The sequence below is a fragment of the Macaca thibetana genome, chromosome 7 (genome assembly GCF_024542745.1).
Source record: "Macaca thibetana thibetana isolate TM-01 chromosome 7, ASM2454274v1, whole genome shotgun sequence".
Taxonomy (NCBI): domain Eukaryota; kingdom Metazoa; phylum Chordata; class Mammalia; order Primates; family Cercopithecidae; genus Macaca; species Macaca thibetana.
Window position 1 is genome coordinate 120978193 of NC_065584.1, and position 15130 is coordinate 120993322.

Below are 15130 nucleotides of genomic sequence, written 5' to 3' on the forward strand. Positions count from 1 at the left end.
CACCAGGGCCTGTTGGGGGGGTGGGGGGTGAGGGGAGGGAACTCAGAGGACGAGTCAATAGGTGCAGCAAACCACCATGGCACGTGTATACCTACGTAACAAACCTGCACGTTCTGCACATGTGTCCCTTTTTTTTCTTTTTGTTTTAGAAGAAATAAAAAAATTAAAAACATTACTGGTGCAAACATCCTTGAACTGATGTTTTCTATAAAAATCTGATGGCTGTGAAGGAAAGAGTAAAGTTGGGAAGGGGAAAGGAATGAGAATCAAGTGGTGTCTGCTTATCGTCAGCTAGCTTTCATGTAAAAGTCATGGCAGGGTCAGCAACAAACTAGCCAGGTGGCAACTCCAGGCCACGCTGCCATAAATAAATAGTTATGTACTAATGTCACACAATCAGAGCTAGATGCAAAGCATATGGGAAGAAAACATTCTGATGTAAATATTCAGGAAAAACTCTGGTTGTTCAGTTCAGGATCCACTGTTGGTATCGGACTTTGAGATACCTCAGAAAGTTAAAAGTAGTAAAGTTTTTAAAAACCCAGGCTAAAAGATTCTTTGAAATGTACAATATTCCCTTTAAAAAAAAAATCCTTAACCTTTGGCTTAAGACAGTGTGACTGTTTGATGTAGTAATTAAGCATTACTGAAAGTTGGCAAGAGTGCTGACGCTGGCACCAAATTTCAGGAGTTTAAATCTTACTACTGCTACTTATCCTCATGACCTCTAGAAGTTCCTTAACCTTTTTATGTCTTTGTTTATTCACTCTGTACAAAAGGGAAGAGGAAGATAATAGCAATAGTACCTGCCTCGCAGGAAGTTATGAGGATTAAGCGAGTCTGTGCATGGGGAGCCTGTAAAACAATACCTAGTAAACACCCTGTCCATTTTTATCAAGTAGTCTTACTTAGTCTATTTATTTATAGCCAAAACTGCAGTTACTTTTGCACCAACCTAATATTTCACATAGACTATCTTCTAGACAGCACGTTATGTGATCTTGTATTTGTACTCGCCTATTAATCTTAAAACCAGCCCATGCTCGGGCCAAGTGGCTCATGCCTGTAATCCTAGCACTGTGGGAGGTAGAGGCTGGAGCATCACTTCCGGTCAGGAGTTTTGAGACTAGCCTGCTCAATAGAGGGAGACTTCATCTCCAGAGAAAATTTTTAAAATTAGCCAGGTGTAGTGGCATGTGCCTGTAGTCCCAACTACTCGGGAGGCTGAGGTGGGAAGATTGCTGGAGCCCAGGAGTTCGAGGGTGCAGAGAGCCATGATGGAGCCACCGCACTCCAGCCTGGGCGACAGAGTAAGACCCCATCTCTAAATCAAACATACACAGATAAAACACCCCCATGAATTAAATCAGTTTTACAGACAAAAGAAATGAGGCTTCGATGGATTCAGGAATTTATTCAAGGAGGTGTATCTAAAACTTCCAACCCAGGCATTAATCCAGGCGAAAAATTTTAAACCACTTACAGGTTCTCTAAAGTCTAAGCACCTTTGCTTTCATTTGCTTAACTTGTTGAAATCAGAAGAGAAACACAACACACGACCTTCTAAGAACCAAAGAGATTTTAGAAAAGAGATTACAGGAGGGACTGATATCCCAATAAATTGCTTTAGGACAACCGAGATCCATTCATAATATGTATGGAAAACAAAAAAAGATTGGCTCATTACTCCAAATATTTATTGAGCGCCTACTATTTTCTGAGAATTGGATTACAAAGACAATAAGATGCGATTTTAGTCCTTAAGCAGCTCACTGCAAGGAGTGAAAGTGACATTCTTTACTGCCGGCTGTTTGATGACGTCGGATTTGTTTCAAGTCTGCTTCTCAAGGACAAAATTGCCTTCCACGCGATGTACAGAAGTTGTAGGACTTCCTCAACACAAGCTAAACTATGTTTACAGCGACCCTAGTGAGTTTTCCTGCTCGACCCACGACAGACTTGGTGGAGTGAAAACGTGGTTTCTCGGCAGGCCGGTCTCCACTCCGAGGAGCGCTCAAACTGGCGCGTTAGGAAGTGTATTCAAATCGCGCGCTCTGGCAGGGGCTTTCGGGGGCTCACGCTGAAGGATCGCGGGGCACTCATGAGACCTGCCTCCTCGTCTGTGCGTCAGGCCGCCCTGGCTTCTAGTAATTGCGAGAGTACAAAGCATTCCTTGTTGATCCTTTGATCCCAGGTGGGTGATGCCTGGGATACCTATTTCCCCGCTGAAACTCTGGCGCGGCGCCTTTCCAAGGGTGGCTGCTACTTCCTGGTTGGTTTGCCCTTAACTGACATGGCGGCTAGTTGCCTTCGGCCGCACCCACTGCGGCTGCTCAGTAAGCCAAGCACGGGCACTCGGGTGTACAGCCCGCCCCCGCCGCGGAGGTGCCGGTGGAGCTTGAGAGCGGGCGAGTCTCCGCCCCGCTTTTGCAGCTAGGGGTGTGTTTCAGGGGGGATTGGGGCAAACCAAGCAGGCGAGGACCCGGGCCTGTGCCGCTGTTTGCCTATCCCTCATCCCTCGGCACCAAGGCTACTCGAGCCCCAGGGTGTTTTTTCCTTGTTCCCGCCACCTCCTGGTCCCTGGCCCAACATGATACTGACCAAAGCTCAGTACGAGGAGATAGCCCAGTGCCTAGTGTCTGTGCCGCCCACCAGGCAGAGCCTGAGGAAGCTGAAGCAGAGGTTTCCCAGGTAAGTGTCCATCTCTCCCCTCTCACAGCCCTTTGCCTGCAGCAGCAGTGCCTGGGCCGCCCAGGCAGCGCTTGGGAACCACGTGTCACACATTAGTGGGGAGGAACACCAGTGTCAGGCGTTAGGAGGTCAAGGTTGGCGAAAAATGGTTTCTTCTTTCACTCGCCTTCCGCACAAAACTCTTAACGATGAGTGCATGGCAGCCTCCCAAGGCCTTGCAATTAAATTCAAGTCAACAGACATTTATAGAAGACGTGGTATGTGCTAGGTGATGGGTGCACATAGTAGGTGCTTCATAAGTGACCAGAGGTTAATTGACAGATACTAGGAATGAATGATGGCTGGGAATATGAATTGTAGATTCGAAAGGAGGAAATCGAGAACCCTTTTCAATTGGCCACTGGAAACAAACAAGGGAGTATAGGGATAAAGCGGCTTCCTACTGTTTGACTGTGGCTTGTATTGTTGACTGTGGAATTAAGTGACCTCAAGGGCTCTCAATCCAATCAGAGAGCAGGGTACCCCAGGGATTCCGCTCTTGGGTCTTTGGCCATTTGAACAACCAGATCTGAAGTTTCTCCATATATATTATATATACACACATTCCAGGTGTATTTCATACTTCCGTCCTCCCCCAAACACTTCTTTTTTCAGCGATTTTAGAATTATCCAACTTTCTAAGAAAGGACTTTGGGAATGATATAGATTTCTAATTTTAGTGAAGTGGAAACTGAGACCCAAACATTACATGAGGAACCAGTTGAGGGCAACCAGGTCACTGTATTTATGTTGTGTTGAAAAGCAGATAATTTTTTTTTAAACTTTTTTCCTAATGAAAAACCAAATCCAAACCTGTACCGTTTAGTTTTGTGGCGCTGAGCATGGTTATCCCTAATGGAGAGCTTCCCCATCCTTGACGTATTCAGCCCCCAAGCAAACATCACCACAGAAGTAATTTCTTGAGGAAAGAGAGGTTATTGGATAATACGTATTAAATTTGAGTTCTGTTATGACTTCACTTTTTGAAGGACTTGGTTTTCCTAGTCTGTAAAATGAAGGAGTCTCTTTCCAATATTATCCAGATTTGATTTAGGGCAATATTTATCCCTTTATAGCTTTTAGTATTTTATCAGACTTGCTAAGAAGGAACAAAATTGACATATAATTTAATTTTCTGTCATTAACTCTTGCCAGTTCTGCACATGAACAGTGAAATGAGTAAAGACTAGTCAGCCAAAGGAATAGGTAGATTTTTCTGGGCACTTTTAAGAGAAAGCATACATTTTGATATTCTCCTCTCACTATGTGTGCAATCACTTGCAATTTTGCTTTTCTTTCTCTTCCTCTCCGTCTTTTTCTCTTTTTCTTTCTTTTCTCTAGCAAATACCTTGTCTACATAATAAGTGTCTGTTACTTTATCAACACTTTTTTTTTTTTTTTTTTTTTTGAGAGGGAGTCTCGCTCTGTCGCCCAGGCTGGAGTGCGGTGGCGCGATCTCTGCTCACTGCAAGCTCCGCCTCCCGGGTTCACGCCATTCTCCTGCCTCAGCCTCCCGAGTAGCTGGGACTACAGGCGCCCGCCACCTCGCCCGGCTAGTTTTTTGTATTTTTTAGTAGAGACGGGGTTTCACCGGGTTAGCCAGGATGGTCTCGATCTCCTGACCTCGTGATCCGCCCGTCTCGGCCTCCCAAAGTGCTGGGATTACAGGCTGGAGCCACCGCGCCCGGCCTTTATCAACACTTTTGAAAGGTTCTCTTCCTGTGGGACACCATGCTGTCTGGCGTATTCTCTTATGCTCTTTTCTTTTTTATTCATGATATACTCAAATCTTTTTCACCTCTCCCAAATGCCATACAGGGAATAAATAACTAACTCTCCTTCCACAGGAAAGTTTATTTAGAGAGAGCTGAACTACTAATCCACAAAAGAAGGGATTAAAGAGCTATTTAGGGGTGGGTGTGGTGGCTCACGCCTGTAATCCCAGTGCTTTGGGAGGCCAAGACGGGAGGATCGCTTGAGGCCAGGAGTTCAAGATCAGACTGGGCAACATAGCAAAACCCTGTCTCTAATAAAAATCCAGAAAAGTAGCTGGGTGTGGTGGCATGTGCCTTTAGACCCAGACACAGCTACTGCAGGGGCCGAGGTGGGTGAATCACCATATCAAGGTGATTGTTACCTTACTATATGATAATCCATTAGCCTATTTTGAACTTTGAATGGATCTTTTACCCATGCCTGATTTGTTATCATGCATTATTCCTTTGTAAAATGTTGCTTATTTGTTATGCAGATCTTCCAAATGTTGTCACCTTTCATTGTACAGTATCAAAAAATTACATTTGTTAATATCATCTCTAATCTTAGCAGAAGTCTGTAAGATTTGAAGCTGTCAAGCTTGTGGTGATGGATATGAGCATTCCAGTATGTGAATTTTCCCTTGAAAGCTCAAATTTTATCATTAACAACAAATGCTATCAGTTGTTTTCCTTGAAATGACAGGCTCACGTTGTTTATTTTTGAGAAAATGTCTGCCAGATACTTAAATCTGAATAATCGTACTTGGTTATCATTCATTCAAGTAAAAATGGTGTTCCATAGAAAAAGTAGCTAGTTCAGCTCTCAAACAATCATACAAGTGCTTTCCTGGGAGTCAACCATCATACTTTGATAAGAAGTATATGTGCTTTGTATTTACTCCAGTCATACAGAATGTTAAAAGGTTATATATTCAAGGGTTGAGATTTAATGCAATTAATAAGTGAATAAACTTAAGTGAAAGTCTTTTGTTTTTGTTTTTTTCCTGCACCTGTGTGGCAGTAAATACAGTGACCACTAGTACAGTTATGGTGCCTTGATTGGTGCCTTGATTTATGCTCAGGAGCTGGCAGTTTTACCCACCATCGTTTTTGTACCGTAAGCCCAAATGTGAATATAGAGCAAAAGGCAAATAATGTCTTGCTATTTTTATAAAAAGAGTGGTGTTGACCCTGGAGACCTGTGAGAGGGTCTCAGGGACTCTAAGTCCACAGCGACACTTTGACAATCAATAGCTAATTCAAAGCAAAGGATAATTATGTTTTCAAGGGTTTTGATGTATAATGACAAATTTAAAAACATTGTACTAGTCCTTTTACTAGCAGAGCATGGGAGTGTCTGTCTCTGCAACTTTTCCAGTATGGAGGGGAGTCATTATTTAATCTTTAATATGTTCAATCAAGAATATGTTCAATCAATCAATCTTGTAGTTAGCATTTTAAAAATTATTCTAGATTGTACCTTTTTGCAAATTTTTTTTGACCATTTAATTTTCTTTTGAAATACCTATTTGGTATCCTTTGCCTAATTTTCTGTTGGCATGTTCGTTGTTATTGTTTATTGATTTATTACTTATTGATCTGCATATGTTCAGGACGTTGGTCCTATATATGCCATATTTGTTGCATATATTTTCTGAGTGTTTGATTTTAAATACTGTTCTGCTTTGGATGTGGTTAACTTTTCAATGTATGCTTTTTTTTTCTGACATTTTTGCCTTTATACTTCGGAAGTTCTTTTCTATCCTAATATATGAAAGAAAAGAATATTTCACCTACATTTTCTTTTAGATTCTTTATGGCTTTGTTTTTTATTCTGAATTTTTAAATCTTTCTGGCTGAAATTTAGTGTAGTAAATGCTGAGAGGTGAAGATGTAGCTTAATTTTTTCTCCAGCTTAATTTTTCCTCTTACTCTGAATTCTGGGATGGCCTCACTTCTTCATGGCTTGTTTTCACTGAAGTTACAAAATTATGTCTTTTCAAGTCCCTATGTTTTACTCACTCTCAGAATCCTTCACTTTAAAAGGAAGGAGTAGGATTTGGTGATCTGTGATATCTTACAACTCCAAAGTTCACCCTCATTCTGTTCTGTTCGTTTCTACAGTTTTACCGTATAGTAAGTCATCATTTAATGTCTTCAGTAGGGCTTTGGAGACTGCAACTTCAAGTGAAACAATGTGTAATGAGAGCAATTTCACCATATGCTAATTGTTATAAACAAGAATTAAGTTCCTGTAGCATATTTCTGGTCATAATAGCATCACCAAACTTCTAAATAAAGACCCAAAACACATCTAATATTAAACACTGAAATTAACGTGAGCTTAAACAAGATAATTATTTACCCAATTTTTGGTGAATCAGTGAGTGATGGTGGTCATAGTGGTGGTGGGTTAAATCTGAGAGTATGTCTTTGCAAAGTGAAATTTGTGAGAAGCACCTCTTACCACCATGTGTTCAAAAGCAAACAATAGCCTGTTCAACAGAGCGAGACAAATTAAAAAATTAGCCAGCTGTGATGGCACATGCCTGTAGTCCCAGCAGCTCAGGATGCTGAGGTGAGAAGATTGCTTAAGCCTGGGAGTTTGAGGCTGCCGTGAGTTAGGAACGTGCCACTGCAGTCCAGCCTGAGCCATAAGAGTTAGACCCTGTCTCTAAAAACAAAACACAAAAAGCAAATAATAACAAATGTGGTGAGCTTGCTGAGCACTTGTGTACCGCATCTTTATTGTCATTTGTATGTATGATTATCATAGATTTATGAATTTTTGTTTTACAGTAATTTGTATTCATGCATTTATTCACTTATTCATGCATTTATTTACCAACCCGCTTATTCCAGTTTAGGATTGTGAGTGGCCTCTGGCGGCTCAGGCTGCAAGGTATGAAGCCATCCCAGCACGGGACACACTCACACACACTCCCATACTCACACTGGGACCGTTTAGACATCCCAGTTCTGCTAACACGCACGTCATTGAGATGCGGAAGGAAACCAGGGTACTGGGAGAAAGTTCACGCAGACGTCAGGAGCACGTGCAAACTCCACACAGACAGTGGCCCCACCTAGGAATCATTTTTTAAAAATTCTCATCAACTTTATAACAAAATAATGTTGAACAAAATAATGTTATTTGAACACTTTCTGTAATGGGCCCTTTGGCACCTAAAACATAGGATATACTGCATTTGAGTACTTGCTGAGGACACGTTTATTGATTGACATTTTCTAATCTTTCTTGTGGACATTCTTAGAAGCCCCTAGTCCAATCAGCTGTTACTTATAAGGTTATGTTTTACATTATAATTTCCTGGCCAAGCACTCCATATGTATTTGATTATATGTTACTTTTGGGAGATTTTTTTGGGATAATTTTAAACTTACAGAAGAGTTGCAGAAATATGACAGAGAATTCTCATATACCCTTCACCCAGCTTCTCTTAATGTTAACATTACCATGGTATGATTGTCAAAATCAGTAAGTTAATTTTAATGCAATATTGTTAATCTACAGACACATTTTTTGAACTTTGCCTTTTTTTCACTGATGTCCCTTTTCTAGAACCACACGTTGGATTTAATTGTAATGTCTTAAGTCATTTGCAGTCTGTGACAGTTTCTTACTATTTCTTTGTCTTTTATGATTTTGACACTTTGGAAGAGTACTGGTGAATTTTATAGAATGTCCTTTCATTTCTGTTGATATTTGTTTTCTCATTATTAGACTGAGGGTAAACACTTTTGGCAAGAGTACCTTGGAAGTGATGGTGTGGCCTACTTAGTGCGTTACATCAGGGTCTGGGACTTCATATGTCTTATTATTGGAGACGTTAACCTTATTCACCTGATTAAGGCGGTGTCTGCCTTGATTTGTGCTCAGAAGCTGGTAGTTCTGATGTTACTATTATTATTATTATTTTTAAAATTCTGAAGCTCTTTAATAGCTTTATAATCAACAAATAAAGCTAACAGTGTTTTATGATAGGAAAATAATTTTGCGACATATGACATTGGCATTGCTTCATAAGGACAAGAAGAAAAATTGAAAATGTACAGTAGAACTAGTACGTTTCACTATAGAGTCTTACATATGTATTACTTGAGAGTGGAAATATAGCCATAAGTTGCAAACTTGCACTATGACTCACGAAACAGGCTCCACCTGACCAAGCTACAATTACTGACTAAACCTGAACTCTTTTATCACGAGCTTGTTAAGCCTCATGTGCTCAACCCATACTCATAAACTCTGTTCCAGAAACTGCCTAGTTGACAAAGTCTGACCAATATCTAGTAGGACCACCTCATGACTAGTTCCAGCTCCTAGAATCTTCTAGTACCTCGTCCCTAATTCTTCATTTTGAGACACTCCACAGTTTCCTTGGTGTGGGATTACCTTTGAGTTTTTTTTTTTCTTAATTATTACAACTGCACTGTAAAGTTACTATTTTTCCTTTTAATAAATGCCGTGTGGAGATATACTTTGAGACTATGCAGATTTCTTGTTTCTCATCACCCTTTTTCCTATTCATTTTAGCATCCATTGACTTTTTCGTGAAGCAGTTATTACTGGTGTTTGCCTAATGGTGATTCTCTATTTCTCTCACCAGAATATTCATTTAACCAGTGTCATCCACTGCTGCCATTTTATGTGAAACGATCTGCCCTACAATTAGCTGATGATTTTCATTGGTATTTATAGAGTTTTTCACCACTTATTAGCATGTGGTCTATAATAGTGTGCTCACTATGTTTGTGGCACTATTTGGGTATTAAAACAGCAACAACAAACAGCAACAGCAATAACAACAAAAGAGCCAGGCACCTGTAGTTCTAGTTATTCAGGAGGCTGAGATGTGAGGATCACTTGAGCTCAGGGTTTTGAAGTTATAGTGCACTGTAATTATGCCTGTGAATAACCACTGTACTCCAGCATGGGCAACATAGCAGGTCCCCATTTCTGAAAACAAAATAAAACAAAACAAAATAGATAAGGTAATGTAGTAACTAATTTTGGATAGCTTGGAGTCTGAGGAAACTAGTGTAAGACACATCCAATAGCTATAGAATATTAGAAGCCAAAGAATTAGTAGAATAGTTCAGATATGGTTAAGTAGCATTCTTAGGATTACAATACGTAGGATATACCTTGTTGTGAATTATTTTGCTAGTAGACCAAGCCCCCTGGCACAAGTTTTAATTTTTCCTTGAGTTCCCTTACCATATATTAGTTATTTAGTGGCTGTACTAATGAATTGTAAATCAAACTCTTGATACCATAAATTGCTAAACAGATAGATGACTGTATCGTTTTGGTATATCTTTGCCCTTAGAGATCCTGGCTTAGGTTTTTCTAATGGTGTTTTCCACACTTTGAAGCATGGTTTTTTATCTCTCTTGGCCCATGTCTCCTAGTGTCTTCCCACTCTTAGATCCTGACATAGGCAACCATTCACTCATATGACGTGCTTTAAATTCCTATTCCTGGTAAGATCTCAAAAGTAATAGGTAAAAACTTGTCTGGCTGGTCATCCTGTGCTTAAACCAATGTACTTAGTCATCTTCTTGAAATCCTCACCTCTCTCTCTTTACCAGAAAACGAGTTAAAGCTGGCCCTATTGTGTATTGTGCTGTGTACATTGTGGAACTTAATGGTTCTTGGTGGTGAACTTAGGAGTCCAGTCTGGTAAGGAGTGGAGTAGCTAACAAAACTTGCTTGGGACAAGCACCACAGTTTTACTTGGCTCTTCCACTTACTTAGGTGGGTTGGTTTAATTGGTGTGCAATTGGTTATGGTTGTCTTTTCTGAACAATCCCTCCCACCCCCAATCCCTGATCCATTTTAAGATGCCTCCTTTTTCCAGAGGGAGTCTTCTATTCCATTCTTCTTGCTTCCTAGTAACAGTTTGCTCCTGAGATATGACTTGGCTCTATCTCTTTTTATCTGAGTCCCAGTTGTCTCATCTGTAAAAGGAGAGGTGAAGTCCGACGGCTAGGAAGTGGAGGAAGCAGGATGTCGTACACAAGTAGAGTCAGGCTCCAGAATCTCATTCTCACTCTGTTGTCTCTTCTTGTTCAGTTCCTTGAGGCTGTGGTGAGGGTGAAGTGAAATAAGGCATGTAAAACAGCACACAGTGTAGAGCTCTCTGTAAGTTTTTAATGAAAGGTAAATAGGATTTTTGTTAGAAGGTAGCTGATGTACAGTAGAAGAAATGTCTGCGTAGTAACCTTTTGAAACATAAAACACAGTTTTGCTTTGAGACAAAGGGCAATAGATTTACAGAAAATGAAAATGTTTATATGGAACGGTTGTATGGCTGAACACATAAGATTTGATTATCAGTTGAATATTGTATAGTTAACAGAAACTTGCTTAAAGTATTTCACAGTAATATATAATGACACTTAAAAAGCCTTTTAAACCTAGATTCACTGATTTTTAAGAACGAGGGAGCATTACAATGCATAATTAATACTGTAGGGCTTGGTGTACTTAATTGAAATACTATTCCTATTGGCCTTGTTTCTCTCAATTGAAATGAAAGTTGATTCTCAGTTTGTGGTCAATTTTCTATGCTTCTCATAATGTTGTGGTGGACCTGAGTTCCAGAATAATAAGTAAGAATAGCTCAGAAAGAGAGAGAAAGGCTTTTATCAAACTGGAAATTCTACTGATGGTTTTGCCATAGAAATAGAATTAATTTACATGATCTTTAAAATTAATATTCGTATACCCAGGAAAGATATCTAGGGTTATTTCTGTATTGATCATTGGACTAGGTAGGAATGTCTAAGAAAAGAGTATGATTATTTCTTGTGTTTTCTTTAGTAATCTTTTAAAATTTTTTTCTCTCTCTATATATTTTTTTACTTTGGTGCTACATTGTAGCTTAGCTTTAAAGACTCTTCTGAAAGGTTATTATGTTAGTATATGACCCCTTTAATTTCTAAAAGAAGCGTTGAGCTTTTATTAGATATTTGTGCATCTTTGGATTGTGTAGCTGAGAAAGGGATATGAGCTTGAATTCTTCGCAAAGGAGTAGTTGAAGAAAGCCTCAGATAATGTTATTCTGAGAAGAATCCACATGCTATAATTATATTTCTTATTAATTTTGGGGGAAATTTTCATGTGATTAGAGTATTGGCTTCATTTTAAAAATCTATATTCAGGCATCAAACTTTAGTGTACTAAGTAATAACCCTTATCAGAATGATTGCTTGTGCAATAAGAAGAAATTATATACTTGTCTAGGGGAAAAAAAAAGGTTCAATAGAAGTATAGGTTAATAATATTTTATTTAACTTTTGACAAAGTTTACTGAATTTGCCATTGTTTTTATTACACATTTTGTACAGTTTTGCTGTATTGGTTGAATTTTCCTTAGAAACAAAACAATCAATATATATTTTAGTAGATTAAATCTGAAAAGTGACCTTAATGTATGAAGTCATGAGCTGGCATAAAGATCATGTAGAATATAGGTAAAGAGTAAATGTTTCGTTATTTTCAATTGTCTTTTATTGAAGGGAGATGTTTTCAAATGTATACTTGAAGATACGTTTCTCCTTTCTCCATTCTGCTGTCAAGTTGCTCCAACAGTGAGCTGTATATACAGCGGAGACATTTAAGCAGCTAGGGTGAAACTCCTAACTGAATGACAGTTCTCCATTTCTTAGGGGAACAGAACACAGCTAGATCCTGGATTGTTTGGTCCATGGGTTTGAAGCTAGAGTAGACCAATCCGTGACCCACGTATGAAAGATGGTACATGCTGATCACAAATCCAACCCTGTTCTAGCCACTTTGAGGAACTAATACCTGCTTCACCTTTTCTTTCCTCTCTTCCCATCCCTACCCTTCATGAAACATATAGTGAAGAGTCAGTAGTCCTTCCTCGTAAGCCAAAGCTTCTTTCATGCCAAGGAACAGCGACATGTCTTGCCATTTTCAAGTTACGTCTCTTGGCTGAAGGGTGATCTTTTCTATTCATTCTGGCTCCCTGACAGCAAGTAAAAGTTTGTTTGTTTTTTTAACCTACTGTGGTGTTCAAACTGTGACCTCCTAAGTAGCTGGGATCTCATTGAGATAACGAGAGCTCTGCAGTTTTTTCATCCAAAGTACAATGTTAAATTTTCTCAGGACCTATTTCTTTTATGTGTTTGAAATCCTAAGATTCAGTTGCTAAAAAATATTTAAAGCTATTATACTTAAAGCAATAACTTCAAGACTATGAGAATAAATATTTTGAAACAAAGCAATTCAAGTAGAGGAAAAAAAGTAAGGTAGGTCCATATCTCTTAATATAGCTGTTCAATGAAATATATAAGGACTAGGTCTTTCCCTGACCAAACACCGGCCCCTGCTAATTGAGGTAATTCTGTGTGAAGCCCAGTCTTTTTCTGAGGTTGTCCTGGAAGTAGTAGTCATATCAAAGACTAAGACTTAAAATACCTGGTATATCATCACTGCCCCCCTCCCCCAACGTATATCTATTTTTAATTATTTTTCAGTCACTGTTAAGACTTGTCATTTGTTCCAGGAACAAAAAAGGATGAGACATAAACTCTGAACTTGTGTTTATTCTATTATATGAAATAGGAGGCATAGCAGACGTTGATATTTACATGGTTCATCATTTAAGACTATTGAAAATCCCCAGGTTTGCAGTTAGCACTATATAGGATGGGAAAGGTCTACTCAACTTTGGGATGCTGGTGTTGGCTAAACTCACTTACCAGCAAACTGACTTGTACATCCTCAGCTCAGCCTAGTATGAATGATCCAGATTTACACTTAGCACATTTATGAATCAGTGTCTGTCATAGATATTTATGATTATTCTCAAATAGAACTTTGTTTCATCTAGGAATGTTTTAGGATGAATAGAGATGCAGGGTGAAGATTTTGTGGTTGGACATTCATGCCTGTGACACACCTTATGTTCCTATGATTCTGTAGCTTATGATGTGGTGTGTATAGGACTCTTGTAAGTGGCTTCTTTTGTGGTTGAGATCTGGGAGCTGAAGAGTCATTTGAATGTGTCTTCTACATTTACACATGAAGTTAGACAGGCACTTTTTAAAAAAAATATTGTTTCTGTCTACAGTTCTCTCAAGCTGATATCCTTTACTTAAGGTATATTACACTGCTATTTGTTTTTGCTAATAATATTGGTAGGGCAAGCTAATAAAATTTGAAATTAACTTACACTTCGAGCCCCATTTAGCTAAGGTGGTAAATGGACTGGGAATATGAGGCAGACTCTTCCTTGTATAATGTTAAAAAGTCCACAGACTCTTCCGGCCTGTATTCGCCTGTATGTAACAACCTGTATGTAACAAATAGCTGTTTCCTAATGGACAAAGTTAAAATTATCTAGATTCTCATTTTCTGAGGCAACTAAAATATATAAAGATAAAAATACATTTAACCTCAAGTTTATAACATGTTCAATTTTTTATTTGCATGTTGGTGGGCGCATTTGGAACTCTCTACATGCAGATCATAAAAGCTGCTCGGGAGGGACCTGCATACCTCTCTTATTGTTCAGATTTAGTGACTTGCAAAGCACGCCAGTGTTGGATCGAGATCGCGATTAGAGATAAGTTTGGTCAAATCTGTTAATGTTGCAGATGCAGAAACTGAGGAAGGAGTCCTACCCAGTGATTTGACCAAAGTTCCACATCTGGATGCAAAACTGTCCATTCATGCTTTTAAATTAGAGATCACAGACTCCCATCCCTCTAGGGGCCAGACAAGTATCAATAACAAGTGAATAAATGAAGCTGACCTGGTTGGGATTGCAGCTAGGCGAAAGTACAGTTGTGTGTACCGACAAGGCAGCGGCCACTTTATGCCAGCCATCCAGTGCCATGCAGGAATGTGGGCCTCGTGCTGCCAGGCCTTCTACTCTTTAGAAAGCAGCTCTAGATCTGATTCTTTTTTTTTTTTTTTAAGAAAAAATAAAATATCCTGAGTTTTAAATGTTGTCAATTTGTTTGAATTTTTAAAGCACTGTGTGGGCCAACATTTTCCTGGCCAAACAGAACAAGTCTGTGGGCTGAATTTGGCCTACAGCCAATGGATGCTGGTGCTCTTTCCAGCTCGTGAGAGCTGATTGTGAGCATCTTTTCCAGACTCTACAAACCGCGACCTCATATTGGTAGCTTAAAATTCATCCACAGTGGGAGTGTTTACACCACAGAAATTGGCAAATGGTACAACCAGGGCTTCCCTCTTCTCCAGCCCCACCACCTCTCACTACCAAAGGCAATTGTTAAACCTCACACACCACTGCATTCTGTCACCAGTCTGAGACTTTTGTACATTATGGCTCTAAGGGATGTCTTTTATAGAAGTTTTTAAACCCCATTTGTTCTGATTTTTGTAGCCTTTTTTCTGAAAGAGACTCACACTACTACCATGTGCAACTCATTCATTCTTATAAGATCTTTGTGATTGTTGGGCTTTCTCCTTATTTTTCCCTTACCGTAGCTAGCATGGGAACTGGAATTCTAGTCTTGGGCCTTAGGAGTACCTAGTATATTGTAAGTATTATGGTACATTCATAATGGACATTTGATTGAACTTGCCTAAAGAATGCTGCCTGATTTTTTTTTTT

General features: G+C 39.3%; 1 protein-coding gene across 8 annotated transcripts in view; it reads left to right on the top strand.

Annotated features, from left to right (window-relative positions):
• Nucleotides 1-2330: 2330 nt before the first annotated feature.
• Nucleotides 2331-15130, top strand: part of CDIN1 (CDAN1 interacting nuclease 1) — a 241425-nt gene continuing 228625 nt past the window's right edge. For 4 of the 8 annotated variants that reach the window (XM_050797564.1, XM_050797571.1, XM_050797573.1 and 1 more), the window contains exon 1: nucleotides 2370-2691. In XM_050797564.1, the coding sequence (XP_050653521.1) occupies nucleotides 2591-2691 (101 nt within the window). In that variant the 5' untranslated portion in view covers nucleotides 2370-2590. Of the gene's footprint in view, nucleotides 2692-15130 lie in introns of all 8 variants that reach the window. The other 4 variants (XM_050797563.1, XM_050797565.1, XM_050797567.1 and 1 more) reach the window with 3 other exon arrangements.